General features: G+C 43.3%; 1 protein-coding gene across 3 annotated transcripts in view; it reads right to left on the bottom strand.

The window, feature by feature from the left end:
- NKAIN4 (sodium/potassium transporting ATPase interacting 4) overlaps nucleotides 1-15,922 on the bottom strand; it is an 82,659-nt gene that overhangs the window by 35,335 nt on the left and 31,402 nt on the right. For all 3 annotated transcript variants that reach the window (XM_030533760.1, XM_030533763.1, XM_030533762.1), the window contains exons 2-3: nucleotides 7,640-7,777; nucleotides 4,845-4,925 (exon numbers count right to left, since the gene is read on the bottom strand). In XM_030533760.1, the coding sequence (XP_030389620.1) occupies nucleotides 4,845-4,925; nucleotides 7,640-7,777 (219 nt within the window). The remainder of the gene's footprint in view (nucleotides 1-4,844; nucleotides 4,926-7,639; nucleotides 7,778-15,922) is intronic.

Raw genomic sequence — 15,922 nt, 5'->3', positions numbered from 1 at the left:
GGCTAAATTTCTCATGAATATTAGCAGCACTTTTGCTACAATTTATAGCCACCAATCTTTTCTCTCCTTAATGTTTTGAACATTTGTAGATAAAGTATCCAAGAGAGAACCTCAAAAGGCTTGGAAGTTGCATTTGGGCTAACACCTGACATTTCAGATGCTTCTCATTTTTCGGGTGGCTTGCAAAATTGAACTGGAGACATTGTGAGACTGGCTGTTCTGATGATATTTTAGCATTTTCTTGGTCAGCACCAGGATGTAATGGCTACTCTAGAAGTATGCTCCACGAAAGGGGAGTAAAAGACAAAATGAGAAGGAAGGAAGGAAAGAGATTGAGTCTTGCTTTGAGTTGAGGAGACACCTAGATCTGGGTGTCAAAACACTTACCGGAAACTGTGGTTTCGTCTACTCGGCAAGTTAGGGGTGTGATTCTCAGCTCCCACAGACATACTCACACTAGCTCTCATTTGAGCTAGCACAATAAAAATAGTGGCATGCAGTGGTAGCATAGGCAGCAGTGGCATGGACTAGCTGCACTAACAAACATGACTGAACCCCTGGGGACATACTCAGGGTGACAAGCCTGTGCCATCGCTTCTGCTGCTTGTGCTAGCAAGGCTACACTTCTATTTTTAGTGCACAAGCTCAGATGAGAGCTAGTATAAGTGTGTCTATTCAAGAGAATCACACCTCTAGCTCATAGTGTAGACATTGCCTGAGAGGAAGACAACCTTCCCCCATAATTCACAAGAAACATGCCCACACCTAAAAACCTGTTGGTGTTCTACAAATAATGCACAACAGCTGTGTAATTTCTCTTCTCTGTATACTGACCCTCTCAACCACCACCTTCTCTCCCTGCACCTTCCTGAAATCAGAGCTATTCACCAGACCACATAAAGAATATACAGCAATGACTTTCTCTGCCATAAAGAGCAGTTTCCTCGTTGCTCAAATTTTTACCTCACCAGGCTTATATTAAACTTGTTAAAGCAGAAACAATCAGGGTTCTTTTCCCCCTTGTCTCCCCACCGGCGTCATCACCTGTCTGAACTGGACAGGGCTGTCATTACCAGCTGCCATTTTAACAAACTCCATTCTTTCTAGCTCACTGCCCTTGTTGCATTTTGTCATTATAAATTAACCACCTGCTGACACAGCTATATCAGCCAGGCATCTGACAATACATCATTGCCAGAAATGAAAAGAAGCAGCACTAGGGTGGTCAGAAATGCTACCTAGCTTCCCCACCCTGCCCCATCTATCTTATAGGGGCTCCCATGGAAAGATGGGTGAACAGTCAATACAACACACAGACCTAGGGACAGGAATCTCCCTCAAGTACACACATGCAGGGATACCTGTCCCACTGTGGCATCACCATACAATGCTTCTCAGCAAATGGCTGATACTGCAATGCTCTTGCCATCTTCCAGAGGTGGTTCATCCAGTGAGCTCACAGGGCTGGGTATTCTCCTGAATACAGTTCTTGTGGAGACTGAGTTGAAGCCCATTCAAGTCAATAGAAGTTTTTCTACAGACTTCAGTGAGCTTTGGATCAGGCCTTTGGAGGTGCTGTAGGACGTGGTGGTTCCCACATAGGCCAGGATAGAAGCTTGTCCACATGCAGAGTTGCATCAGTTTAGATGTGACTTTGAACCGACTTAGTCAAACTGATGCAAAAAGGCTTTGTGGACACTTTGATTTCAGTTTAACTTAGGTCAACTAACCTTGCCTACATACAATCCTGTATCTGTTTAATTAGATCAGTGTAAAGTCCTGTATGGACATGCTGATTTCAGTTTTAGAGTGGTTTATTTGGGTTTAACTTAAATCTGTTCACAATCAATTTACAATAAGCTTAAAAGCAAAACAAAACAAAAAAACCTTAACAACTCAAAGGGATAGAGTAGCATCCACACAGGGATTTGCACTTGTTCAACTAAATAGTTTCATATTCCCATATCGTTAAAGTTTATCTGTGCAGTTAAGCCCTTTGGAACAGGTTTCAGCTACACTGAAATAAGGGAGTCCACACAGGGGTTTGCACCAGTTTAAACTATGGATTTGTCTACAATGGAACTGCAAGATGTAATTTCCAGCTTGAGCAGACATACGTGTACCAGCTCTGATCAAACGAGAGTGCTAAAAACAGAGGCGTAGCTATGGCAGCACAAGCTGTGAGAGGGGCTAGCTACCCCAACAACAATCCCATTTGAGACCCAAAGTAAACCTCTACCCCTATATAATGCTGTCTTCAGGAGCCAAAAAATCTTACCGCACTACAGGTGAAACCGTATTATATCAAACTTGCGTTGATCCGCTGGAGTGTTGCAGCCCCACCACCCCCAGAGCACTGCTTTACTGTGTTATATTCAAATTTGTGTTATACCGGGTCACATTATATCGGGGTAGAGGTGTACATACTTGGGTGGCTAGACCCTTGCACTGCTGCAGCTACATGTCTATCTTTAGTGTGCTAGCCCAATCAGAGTTAATGTGGGTATGTCTACTCGAGCTGGAAATTACACCTCCAGCTCCAGTGTAGACATACCCTAAACCAGTGCAAAATGTGTGCGTAGACAATCGCTAGGTGCACTTATCCATCTTGTTCACACAGGATAGTAGAGTCCCCATTTAGTGCGGTCTTTGGAGAGAAAGAGATTCTGGGACAATACATCTTTAAAGTCTCCTCCTTTAAACCACGAAGCACACCCGAAATTCTACCTTAAATCCCAGAATTCATTTCCACGAGCATCCTGCTGACAAGATCTCTCGTTTGTTTGTTTATAGACATAGTTTGCCATTCTTAGAATACAAGGAGTTTTTCATAATTTAAAAAAAATGGCATTTTTTCAAACAAAAAAACTTGTGAAAAATCAAAGCTCAGCTGTAAATTATTGTGCTCTTTCATGAAACCAGCAACATTACTTATTTTTGCCAGTTACCACCCCCTCAATGGTGTGAACTCTGTTACAGCTCTAAGGGAGAATCCACTAGGAGACAAAATAGAAGAGTTATGCAGTGCAGCCCAAATCTATAAACTCTTATTCACACAAACAGTCCCCAATCATCTGAGTAGTCCCACTGACTAAATAAAGATTGGCAGCAGTAGAAACAATCATATAAAGTTGCAAGCTTTGCTAAAGTGTCCCATGAGACAAAGGTAGTGGGTTAAAGCTCATTGATAGGTGGCAGAATGGCATTTGTATTATCCTGTTTGAACTGCAGTCTTTTTCCAAGCCGTAAAACTCAGATAATATAAAACAGGTCAAGGGTAGCAAACATACATCAGAGATGGGCTGCTAGAAAACACGAGCGTCAGTTAGTAACCATCAAAAGGACAGTTTGATCTGAGTTTTACTGTTTCCAGAAAGGTGCTTGTGTCTAACTGATTGCAGCCAGTGTTGAAGTTACATTTTGGACCAATGATAGTCACTGGTCCAGGCGAGAGCTCTCTTTCAGTGAGTTTCTGTGGCTACTTCAGAAAACAGAGATTAGTTGGGGAATTGGGAAATTAAAGTTTCTCCTATCTGCAATGGGCTTTTTGTGACCATTCACTGAGTTAACATAAACCCGATAAAACGTAGAGCAATTCCAGTTAATGTCTGTAATTTAGACATATGGCCTGAGAATTCAGGTCAAATGTAAAGTGTTCTAAAGTGAACCAAGCTCCTCCAACCACTTTGAGCTATTTAAACTACAGCAATATTCATTAGCAATTCACTGCTTAGGTTAGGAACTGGCTCCAATTGCCAGTATTTCTGACTCTGTCCTCACGCAGCAGACAATAATATTTAGCACCTTTCATCTTCAAAGAACTTTGCAAATATTGACTAATTTAATCCCCACAACATCCCTGCAGTAGGCATGTATTATTATCTTTATTTGTAGATGGAGAACCTGAGGCAGGGAAGTGCCTAGCCTATGATAAGCAGTCACCTATGTTGCCACATTTATAGAGATGCCACAATGCATCTACCTGGCTTCCCTCAGCTTTACTTTTCATATAGGACACAGAGAAGGTTTTTTACTGAACTCCCCAGAGAGGTGTAATTGGAAACATGGTCCCTGTTCCTAAATTGTCTGAGGGCCGTTAGCAGGGCTAAGGGTAGAGTAAAAGGAGAGAAAATTCCCTGAGTGAGTTATTGCAAGAAGTTTGGTTTAACTGAGCTCAACACCAACTGAGCTAAAGTTCCTAAATGCATTCCTTGCCTAGAGCAAACTCAGAAATGCAAATAGTACAAGGCACTGCCAAGGATTCCCCAGAACTCCCTGCTTTGGAGTCTGATCAGCACAAATCCTTATTTCTCTCCCCTCAGAGCAATGCACCCTTCTTCTAAAGTGTTATTAATAGGCTGGGCTGCAACCTAATTAGCTCTCAGCCTCCCAGAGTTGCCTTTGCACCCTGGCTAGGAATTAACCCCCTCTCATGCAATGGTCCCCCCTGCACCTTGCCACAAGGTCTCTTTCCCACCTTCAGTTTGAAATATTATTTGATTCCATTGTGTGCAGGGACTAATGGGGGGAAATCAAGCCACTATTGACACTTCTGCTAGGGAACTCGAAGAAATTCGCCCTTGTTTTTATTAGTATTTATTATGTACCTTTTTACAAAATTCTTGCAACATGTGTCTCTCCCCCAGAGAGACCCTAAGCATCAGACTGCATTAGTCGATGCAAGAAGGCCGCACTCTTCCCCTTTTTAATTTTAATCAAGGGGGCAGGCAGCATTTTCTCATGGCAAGTCCCCTCCCCCACACTTTGTTCCACAGCAGGTTCCCTTCCATTTCCTTTGATGCACAGGCTGTTCTCCAATCAGCCAGGCTCACCTTCCTACTCACCTTTGAAAGTCCTCCCACCTCCAAGTAAAAGCAGATGATGAAGATGTTCCAGGTGACCCAAATGGCAGTCCAGATGGCATACTAGAAAGGACAGAGCGGGGGGAGAGATTTAATGAACATCGGGGTGCTCTGGGAAGCTGGCATGCCTTGCATGTGAGAGAGACAGTCAAATGCCCCAAATCAACCTCACAGTCGCTTTCTGACCTTCTGACATTTGACTACTTTTCAATGAAGCTATAGCTCTCTGGTGGTTATGGAACTCTGATCTGGCTCCCAAAAGCACGCTGCATCTGTCCTGCTCTGCAGCATGGCATGTTAATGCAACACCACCCCACCATTCCCCAGTGAAGGCTTCCTCCGCCTGGATCAATCTATGTATCTCATTGGCGTCAGTGGAGCTGTGCTGATAAACTCCAGCTGAGGATCTGGCCCTGAGTTTTCGGCTGGCTAATCTAGGTTTGTCAGATCCAAAAACGTTTTAACATTAGGCCCTTGCTGACTCTGGCTTCCCTTGCAGGGCAAGGGGTGTCCAGTGCTCACATTGTGAGTGGGGTGGGAGGGGCTAAGGTGCCTCATGCTGCTCTTACAGCAGCCTGCCAGGGAGAGATGACAGACTTTGGAGGGAGTCACATTAATCTGTCCTCAGCTTGAAGATAGTGGCTGCTGTTCAGGGGCTCGCAGGGCAGAGTAAGGCCAAAAGTTAGGAGGAATGGGATGCTCCTCAGGGCTCCAGCTGAGATCCAGGTGTTTTCTCAATTTCAAAACACCACCAGACAAATAACCTTGGCATTTTTTAGAACAAAGGTCAAGTGCAATGGGCTCCATTTCTAATTCCTGTGATCTGCTCCTCTGAAAGGTGAAGTTGTTATGTCACTCATCTCCATAAACATGCTTAGAAATACATAAATGAAAGAAAAACTCTGCCAGCCACCCAGCAGCCTGTGGGTCCCTTCCTTTGGGCACCAGATCAGCAATTAGAGTCTTGGAGGAAATGGTGCAGCAGAACCTAGCATCCTAGGGGAAGAGGAACAGCTGGTCTCAGGTGTGTGAAATAGAAACTGAGGTGAACTCAACCAACCCATGGTATCTGTCTTACTGACCTGTGGCTGGAAAGTCCTGCTCTGCTGGATTCCTACTTATCCTGACTCAAGAAACTTCCTTCAGTTAAGCTTTCTATGCAGCTGGTAACTCTTCATATGAAGTGTGACCAGAATGCATTTTGTCATGTTCCGAGAAGTTTGTTAGCTGATTGGGTTTACTTTGAATGAAGTCTGAAAGCTGTCAACACGTAGGGAAACTGAATAAGGACAATGTCTGTAGAAAAATCCCAAATTCCTCAGAAAAATACTATTCAGATCCCTTTAAATGAACTTCCCCTGGCATTTTCTATTCCAATGCTTAATTGTCTTCCACCCACGTCGACAGGTACACTTCACGTACATCAGGAGTGTACGCTTGTGCACGAGGGCCCCACTATGAGGCTAGGAGGTTGTCAGACAGCCCGAGAGTCACAACCTGATCTCCATCTTGTCAGCTTTCACAGAGAGAGGTGACTGCAAACTGTCTCCTGCTCAAAAACCTGCCAGCTGGCAGAAGTTTATTACTTAAGTCACAGTCCCTGTCACTGAGGATTTTATCTGTCCAATAACTGACAGTGATAAAGCGGAGCTGAAGGGGAACATGAATCATATAGAGTTTAGGTCAATTATAAGGCAGTAGATCCTGTAAAGAGAGATGCTTGCTGGCATCAGAATGTGATTCTAAGTATCTAAAAATATTTCTAAATGTTGGTTTTCAAAAAAAACACGTGTCAGTCAAAAATGGTTTCTAACCAACAATGAGCAGAGCCAGAAAATGAACATTCCATTCCAGGAGGCTTCTGAAAAGATCCAGTGGTCACTGACCATGGAATCTGATCAGCTAGCACAACCAAGGCAGAATTGCAGATCCTCATGAGCCTCAAACTTGAAAGGATGATTTCACAGACTTTTAAGGCCAGAAGGGAGCATCATGATCGTCGAGTCAGACCTGCACATTGCAGGCCACACAGCCTCGCCCATCCACTCATGTAATAGATCCATAACCTCTGGCTGCGTAAGTGAAGTCCTCAATGATCTTGTGATTAAGAAATAAGATTGGGGCTCAGGAGACCTGGGATCATCTTCAGTTATAGAAAGTCAGTACCCAGCTCTGTATCTGGGTCAGCACCCGGTTCTGCTGCAGTCTCCCTGTATGACCTTGGACAAGTCACTTAATCGCTCTGTGCCTCAGTTTTCCCATCTGTAAAATGGAGAAAAATAACACTTTCTTTTTCCAGCCCTTTGTCTGCCTTGTCTATTTAGATGGTTAATTCTTAGTGGAAGAGACTATCTCTTACTATGTGTCTGTATGCCACTCAGCACTATGGGACTCCAGTCTCAGTTGTGGCCTGTAGCTGCTACTGTAATACAAATAATAAATATGATTTAATCTCTTCCAAAAGTGCTGAGTAAATACAGCAAAGAGTAGAATAAATAGTGTGCTCTGTAAAGCAGCACAGGCAGGTACAGGTTAAACAAACACCTGTCAGGGATGGTCTAGATAATACTTAGTCCTGCCATGAGTGCTGGGGACTGGACTAGATGACCTCTTGAGGTTCCTTTGAGCTGTACGATTCTATGACTCTGTGTGGATAAAAATCTCTAATGGTTGAATATCTGTGCATGAATGGTTCCAGCCTTAACCCAGTGTCCACTAGACGTGATCATGGACTTGGCTGGGTAATTGTAGCACAGAAGAAAGCGAATGCTACTTACCACCACTATGTACCGTGGCCTATACTGAATAGTTCCGAAGAGACCAAGGATAACGATGATGATGTGGAGGAAATTGGCTAGAATAGGAGCCCATTGATATCCCAGGAAATCGAACACTTGTCTCTCTAATGCAGCAAGCTGGAAGAAAAGGAGCAAAAGATGAATTACAAAGTCTAGACTTTTTGAAACTAGAGCCCATCTCGAATGGGTTACTGGCAGAGTGGTTTAAAGAGGACTTAGTGTAAATCAGAACTGGACACACCGTTTTCATATTTCTTGCTTCTTTAAAATCCATCAGCCTACTGTAAAGCCTGGATCCATTAACACACTGGGAAACTGTAGTGAGAGACCAATTTGCTTGGCTTGCTGGAGAAATCTTTCCAGCTCCCCAGTGATTCATAAAAAAGTGTACCTTTGACTGACTCTGGTGGGACTCAAACCTACAACCTTCAAATATTCTTTGCAAGGAGACAGATCCTTGTAGGCTACATACAGGGTTACTTCCTCCTAGCTGCTCCTCTGTTTCATGCTTGTATTCTCTCTTTAGCCATTAAAATTTAAACAAAAATTTCTCTTTAATTATTAAAGCTGAACTTGGAAAGTGTCAAAGCAGCTTTACTGCTATTAGAACACAGAAGTGTGGATATATGTGATATATGGTGTATGCATAGCCAAGTCACAGGTCTGTTTCTCTCACACGGTCAGTTCAGCATCATCCAAATTGTTGTTTTTTTCCAAGTGACTCCAGAAAAGCAATAGAAGACACAGATCTGAAATGAATAAGATTAGGGTGCTTAAAAACGAAATACATTAGCAAGAACAAATCTAATTGCTAACGTGCCTGGGATAGTGGGATAAAAATGATGTGGCATAAAAGGATTATCGGTGACCTCTGACTCATTCATTGGCTCCCCTCACTCCCTCCTTACCCACACCAGTGCACCTGGGGAATGGGTAAAACTTCTGAGCTCATCAGGGTGACCAAATCCATACATGCCAAAGGGGAAGCTGGCAGGAGGCAGAAGCATATGGGATGTTAGGGAACCCCCTGCTGAAGCAGGTCAGCGTTCTTCAGTCTGGTGGCCTTCAGAGAGCCAAGTACAGAACCCACCTTCTCACAGAAGCCTCCCTGCAATTGCAGAAGCCAGGCAGAGCCCAGAGGAAGGGAAAATCATAGAAAGAAGAAAAGTAGGAAGAGAAAAATAGAGGAGGGAAAGCCTCCAAAGAAAAGCAACCAACCTCAGGAAGCATGGGACCAGAGCCCATTTTTTATATTCCTCCTCCACTTTATTCTACTGGGTATTTTTAGTACCTAGATACCTGGGTCAGATGGTGCCGTGACTGTACTTTGGTTTCTCCATTATACAAATACCTCTCAGCCAATCGAAGCACAGATACACAAACGTGGGACAGTCACGTCTGAACAAATATTTACGTAAATCTCTGCTGTATGACTACTACCCTGAAAATCCCCGTCACAGAAGAGGTTAAGTGTCCCTCAAGGGACAATAAGGAACAGTGGGAGATGGAGGATGGAAGGGGAGATGAGTCTTTCACATGGATTCAGCTGTGGCACCAGGTACTATGGTAAGTAGATGGGCCTCTTGGGTTATATACCAGCAAAGGTTAATAAGTAGAGTTTGTCAGCATTTCTTGTTCAAAACTTCTTTAATAAACAAAAATTGTCTGTTTTCTACGTTGAAAACTTTCATGAAAAGCCTTTGTTTAGTTTTTTTTTTTTAAATCACAAGTATTGAAATCTTGGAGTTTTTTAATTTTCTCCTCTTCCTCCCCCTTTCCTCTTTTTTCCCCTGAATGCAGCAGAGTGAATGATGTCTGGAGAGGGTGGGTTGTTTGGAGGGGTTGGGGAGGAAATCCATTTTTTCCTTTTGCTACTTTGTAACTTTTGCAAACTTCCTCAACTTTAGAACAGTTACAGAATAGCAACAAGAAAAAATGGTGGAAGAGGAAATTGACTACCCATGAGTTATGCAATTGACCTTAATTCATGTATTCTACAGAGACATGAATTGCCTTCCTTTCACTACCTGTTGTATAAATGCAATAGAGCCCTAAAGACGGTTTTATGGGTTTTATCTGTCTAACAAATACTTTGTATGATTATTGCTATTCCAGTTTCCTTCAGATCGCCACAAACACAGCTTATGTCAGAAGAGAAAGGTTAATCACAATCATTTAGATTTTTGTTCTGTAACAAACTGGTTGAAGAAAACTGATTTCCCCTTCATTTAATTTAAAAGGGGAAAGATGCTGTATGGTCTGGAGCAGCAAGAAGAGAAAAGGAGACCTTCTTATAATGAGAAGAGGAGCCTCTGCTATTTAGAAGCCAGTAGGGGCTAGTTCAGCATTTATGGGGCATTACAACAGCACACAATTGCCAATGCATAAGACACCCACCCACCCCTACCTCCCTCTATTACCAACCCTCTGTGCTAGTCTTCTTTGTAGGAGGCCATTCTAGCTCTGCATCTTACAGCAGGGATAGTCCCTGCAGGCCTGGGTGGCAGCTTTGCAGCTACAGAGCAATCATGAATCAGTCCCTAAGACTATTGGGGTCATTCCATCTGACAAAGGTGGCATGAGACCCATTTTGCCAGATTCCTGTGAATTAAACAACCCAACAGAGATCACTGCTGGAAGGAGATGGTGATCAATGGCTGGTGCTAGCTACCCCCTCCAATGACCACACTGGCAAATGTTCTTTTGTTTAAAAAAACAACAACAACAACAACAACACTTTTTTGGACAGGCAAAGTATGATTTTTTTTGTAATGAATAAGAACAATTCTTAGTGGCAGTAATGCACTGTTGGGTAGAATCTATATCTGTCCATTTCTTACAGTGGTGGAAGGCAAGAGGCAAAGCTGAATATTTCATGCTAATGCACCTAAGACAGGGTGTTATCTCTTTACAACACACACCCCATTGTGTCCCCTTGTCTAACTGGCTAATTGATATACTGTGGTGCTGGCTCTATATGGTACATATTCCAGGGTTAATGTCACACACAAAGCCCATTAAATGCCTGATTGGATGAAGTGGTCAAAGTCAAGTGACCTGTTACCAGCCAATCAGGGTTCAGGAATTCTAAATGTCATTATAGCATGAACATTAATTCCCTACTAAAAAGATTAAGCATTTAACCTATGACTTCTGGTTCTGATGAGATATAGAAAATCTTTTGCACTCATGGGAGGATACCAAATTGAACTACTATGAAATGCGGAATATTCTCCCCGTTCCCATTTCAAAGGCACAGCCTGATAGCACAATGGCAGCAGTGCCGCGTTTCACAGCACCTTCCAGTTAGTTAAAAATGATCAAAATATGACCGCGTGTGTTACTTCAAAGGGGAGATTAATTTGTTTTGTAGAATGCAGCCTGACTTTGAGCCAGCTTTCCCCACCCTCTGCTTCTCATGCACCCCTTCTCCAATGCAGAGAGCTGTCATTGAGGAAAAACTGCTTAGCAGCCATGCTTTTTGATCTCCTCCTGTAAGCAACAACACTGTTTGTTTACCCCTTTGAAGCACAGATACTTCTGAACTTTCCCCACTGTCTTCTGAGCGAGTGGTTTCAGCAAAGAGAACTGTGTTCCTGTGCAGTGTATCTACCTGCCGTTCCTTTCGATATAGTTCAATTTCCTGCATGTTCCGAGCCACAGGGAGGCACATGAATGATTTCCCCACTGTGTCACTCAGGGAAGAGAAGGAATTGTGGTCATTTGATAAGAGTGGTGCTCCTCTTCAGGCTGCTTCACTGGGGCGTGCATAGCTCACGGGGATACAACGAGCATCCCCCAATACTTTAAGCCATTGCAAAAGTTCCACTGTCTGGTGCCCAGCTGCGTGCAGAGCACACCCAGGGAAAGATGCATTGCTTCAGATGTGACTACGAGGAGTAGACTAGAAGCATCCACTAAAAGAGTTCAGTATACAAAGCTAGTATAATATATCCTAATAGCTGGAGATGGCAAAGGCCCTTTGGACTCTCAGGGCTACTCCCTACAAGTGAGGGAGTAAATACTGGATATTATACACTTAATCTTGGGCATTGCTGGTAAATTTTGGCAACTTGTTTGTGGGTAAAAAGTAAATACCAACTGTACTCTGAATGCTGTTAAGCACCTTTTGTTTTGCTATAGCTGATCCCACTTTCTAAGGATTTGGTACCAGTCACAGTATTGGACATAGCATGTTTGGGATGGAGCAATACTTTGTATGTAGGAGAGTGTATGTGCCAGAGGCATGGAATAAAGGGATGAGGGAAGGCACTGGCCCATTCACCTCCACCTTGCTTGGGCTGTGAACATATCAATGAAAAGACTTCGAGGGAGGAGGTTGTTTGTTTTTGTGCAATTGCATGTCTGATTTGCCCATATAGCTGCCTGCTCTCTGTAGCAATTTGAAGCACAGATGGCCAGCTATAAGTCTAGCTGGATACATTGACTGCTGTTATGTGCACAGTGCTGGTAAAAACGTACCCAAAATGCATATATTTTTGCATTGACTGTTCTGAAAATCTGGACGTAAATCATTAACAGTGTATGGCTTTTACCTTAAATTAATATATTAGCATTGAAAAGAGCTAAATAGGTGGGGGGAGGGCAGTGCTTCTGACGGGGAGGGGACTATCTTCCTTCCCCATGTTATCCCAGTGGATGTACCCAGGTAAACCGATAAATGGAAAACACCAGAGGCAGCTGGGGTGATGAATTGAATCTGAGACTGAACACTAAAAGCCTTGCAACAAGCCTGACTCTATAACAGACCCTTAAGCATAGTGACTACAGCTGCCAAGAAAATGGTTTGTTTTTTCATGGAAACTTTAAACTTTTCATTGAAAAAAACAAAACAAAACATTTTCATCTGAAAAATGGAAGTTTTTGAGGGGTGTGTGGGGGGGGCAGAAATTGGAACAAAAAGTCAACATTTTCCATCGAAAGCAGACACTTTTTGCAAACAAACAAAACAAACAAAACCACTCCTCTTTCTGTCCAAAATCCCAGTTTTCTGTTGAAAAATAGTTTTGATGGGAAATTTTCTACTAGCCCTAGTAGTGACACAGCTTTAAAATCTTTTCTCTCCTACTCCTCCATGCTTCCGTCTCCTTGGACACCCAAAGCACTGATGGTCACAAGGTACTGCTGAGAACTCTGCAATGCCCCTTTAGATGGATATACATGGAAACCTTGGATCCTGAGGACACGTGTGTACAGTTTAGAAACAGCCCAATTCTGTGACCTAATTTTATTTACTCTCCCTTTGATCTAACGCAGGACAGAGATCCAGCCAAAACCAGAGTTTTCTAGATGTGTCTTTGTTTGATAAACTCCATCATGCACATTATTAAACATCTCAAGCCAACTTTAAAGTGGCAAGAACTTCCATAGTTATCAACCTTCAGCAAGAGTTTGAAATTGCAGTTCTTACTCAGGCAAGATTTCCATTGACCTCAGTGAGTGTTTTTGGCATACAAGGGCTGCAGGGTCAAGCTCGGTGCACATTGACAGTGTTGCCAACTCTTATAATATTTTGTATTTTTCTTAAAGCCCCAGTTCCTGGAGTCATGGGATTATAAGACACTCTCAGCTGTCCTTAAAAAATAAAAAGTTCTTAACCCTCATGGTTGCAAAAACAAGCTTGAAAATGTGAGTCTTAAAGGCTCATACATTAGAAGGAAATTAGAAAACCTCAAATTTATTTTAAAAATCTCTTGATTTTTAAGCCAATCTCATGTTTTTTTGGAGCCTACCTTATGATTTGGGTTTGATGATACTGACTATCCATTAGCCAGCCAGCATGATGCCTATCCGCCTTGCAATTTTGCCTTCTCATCTTTGAAAATGGCAAAAATATCTAGGCCTCAATAACTCATGCTAAGTCTGGGTAGGGGGAAAAAAACATTATGGCTGAGCAGAAAATTACCTTCCATTTGTCTCAGGGGGAACTGCAGTGTGGACAAGGTGAATTCTGTGGGTAATGAGGTTATTCATTTAAACAATAAACCTCTTTGCTACCACAGTGGATTTGTTTCCACGCAGCAAAACGGAAATTCTTTAATTAAGTTTATTAGGGGAAAAAAAATTGGTACCACTCACCACTTCAAACTGTCAGGGCCTGATCCTGCCTGGGGCTGAGTGCTCTCAGCTCCTCCTGAAGTCAGCGTCTCACGGCATAACATGCAACTGTGTTCATGAAATCTAATTTTTCTTCTGTAAGTGTTGTCAAGGAAACCCTCCTTGGGGCCTCATGATCCGCAGCTCCCTTCCTAGCATCCCGGCTGAGCCAGAGAGGTCAAGAGACTAATTGAACAGAAGAGTTCTGTTTGTCGCCTTGTCGCCAAGATATGTTTGGTCAGCACTGCCATTTAATAAAACAAACACCATTCTCTATCAAGTTTGGTCTGTTTGCTCCCAAGGAGCTGCTTGTATACCCCAGGTTCATTACATCCAGAAGCACACAGGTATTAAAGTGGCCGGAAGTGTGTTCAAATCAGATGCCATCTTTTGAGTCTTCTAATTATTAATGTTGTAGAAATAAATCTGGGTCATTCTGGGGGCTTGTAAGGACAACTAGCCCCAACTAAGCAATCATCCATTAAACAACTCCGTGTACATTTTTGACATCTTCATTTCCTCTAGTGTGGTATATGTGTGCTAAGGATCTGTCACCAACAGGATCATTCTTTCAGTTGATAGCAATGCTGTTACAAGTCCTTTGGCCTCATTTCCCATATACTGTGTCACTGGGCCCTTTCAGAAAAATCCTGGATGTAAGGCTATGTTGACTTGCACTATATTATTCAGTTATCAGCTGTCTGTGTCCATCATTGACTTCCTGACAGGGTATGTTCCTTGGTAAACATAGGAGACAAAATTGAGAGTCAAGCTGTGTGGAAGCCTAAACTTTCCTCAATAAATTTCTTCTATTTGAGAGAGTCTGTGGTTCTGCATGTCATGATACTGAATTTACTCCATGGGAATACACTTGCTACACAACCACTGATGAACAAATAGTACAATTAAAGTGGGAGGGGTTGGGTAGCTATTACGAATTTTAGGATGAATTTAGTCTTCGAGAAAGTATGGGTCTAATGGGATTAGCTAGAGGTAGGCAGGTACTGCATACACTTCTCTCATACGATCTATTAATGTACCTCAGCCCGGGATTGCAAGACCCCCTGCTATACCAGTGCTTAGTCTCTATGAAACAGAGACTAACATTAATAAACAGATGGTTTTGTCATGCAGACAAAAACCCACTATGATCTTCTTATCAGATGCAGAGCTTGCAAAGCCAATTTGCGTCAGTTTCCTCAGTGATGTGCAGAGCCTGCAGACCACCTGCAAATCTGGTCAGAGGCAGCCATCAGTGATGTGTGATATTGTCTATCTTTGGCCACAGATGCATGTGGGATCCTCTTGTTGGCCCCAGGCTGGCTGCACATTGATCATGGCCCATTTGAAATCAGGTCAGAAGGGCCCACAAGTGGCATGGCAAATCAAAGCCGGGTATATACATAGTCAGGTCAGTTATGAGAGACTGGTTTCTGATGTCAACTGCAGACCACTCTTCACACCATGTTGACATTTCGAGTGTGTTCCATCTTTACAATGCCAGAGTAGACCAGGAACTCAACATCTTTCTCAATGGATCTCTCTTGAAACACAAATCCCACCCAGTCTACCTCAGAATAACCCTAGATCAGGGATCAGCAACCTTTGGCATGCAGCCCATCAAGGAAATCCACTGGTGGGCTGGGATGGTTTGTTTACCTGCTGCGTCTGCAGGTTCAGCCAATCGCAGCTCCCACTGACCGCGGTTCTCTGTTCCAGGTCAACGGGGGCTGCAGGAAGTGGCGTGGGCCGAAGGATGTGCTGGCTGCCACTTCCTGCAGCCCCCGTTGGCCTGGAACAGAGAACCGTGGCCAGTGAGAGCTGCAATTGGTTGAATCTGCAGACGCTGCAGGTAAACAAACCGTCCCGGCCCGCCAGCAGATTTCCCTGATGGGCCTTGTGCCAAAGGTTGCTGATCCCTGCCCATCATAGATCTTTCACATATCTGAACCACCTCACAATAACTGCAGCTAAGGCTGCACAACAACCTTCAGAGCAAATTGGTGGGCACTTCATGGGGACCAAACGCTCAAACTCTCCGATCATCTGGTTTAGTCCTCTGTGACTGCAACAGAATGCTGTGCTCCAGTCTGGCTCTCTTAGTCTCTCATCAGGTTGGTTACCACAGAACTACACTTACCCATG

Source organism: Gopherus evgoodei, chromosome 14, assembly GCF_007399415.2.
Source record: "Gopherus evgoodei ecotype Sinaloan lineage chromosome 14, rGopEvg1_v1.p, whole genome shotgun sequence".
Classification (NCBI taxonomy): Eukaryota; Metazoa; Chordata; order Testudines; family Testudinidae; genus Gopherus; species Gopherus evgoodei.
This window is presented reverse-complemented; position numbering and strand designations above follow the sequence as displayed.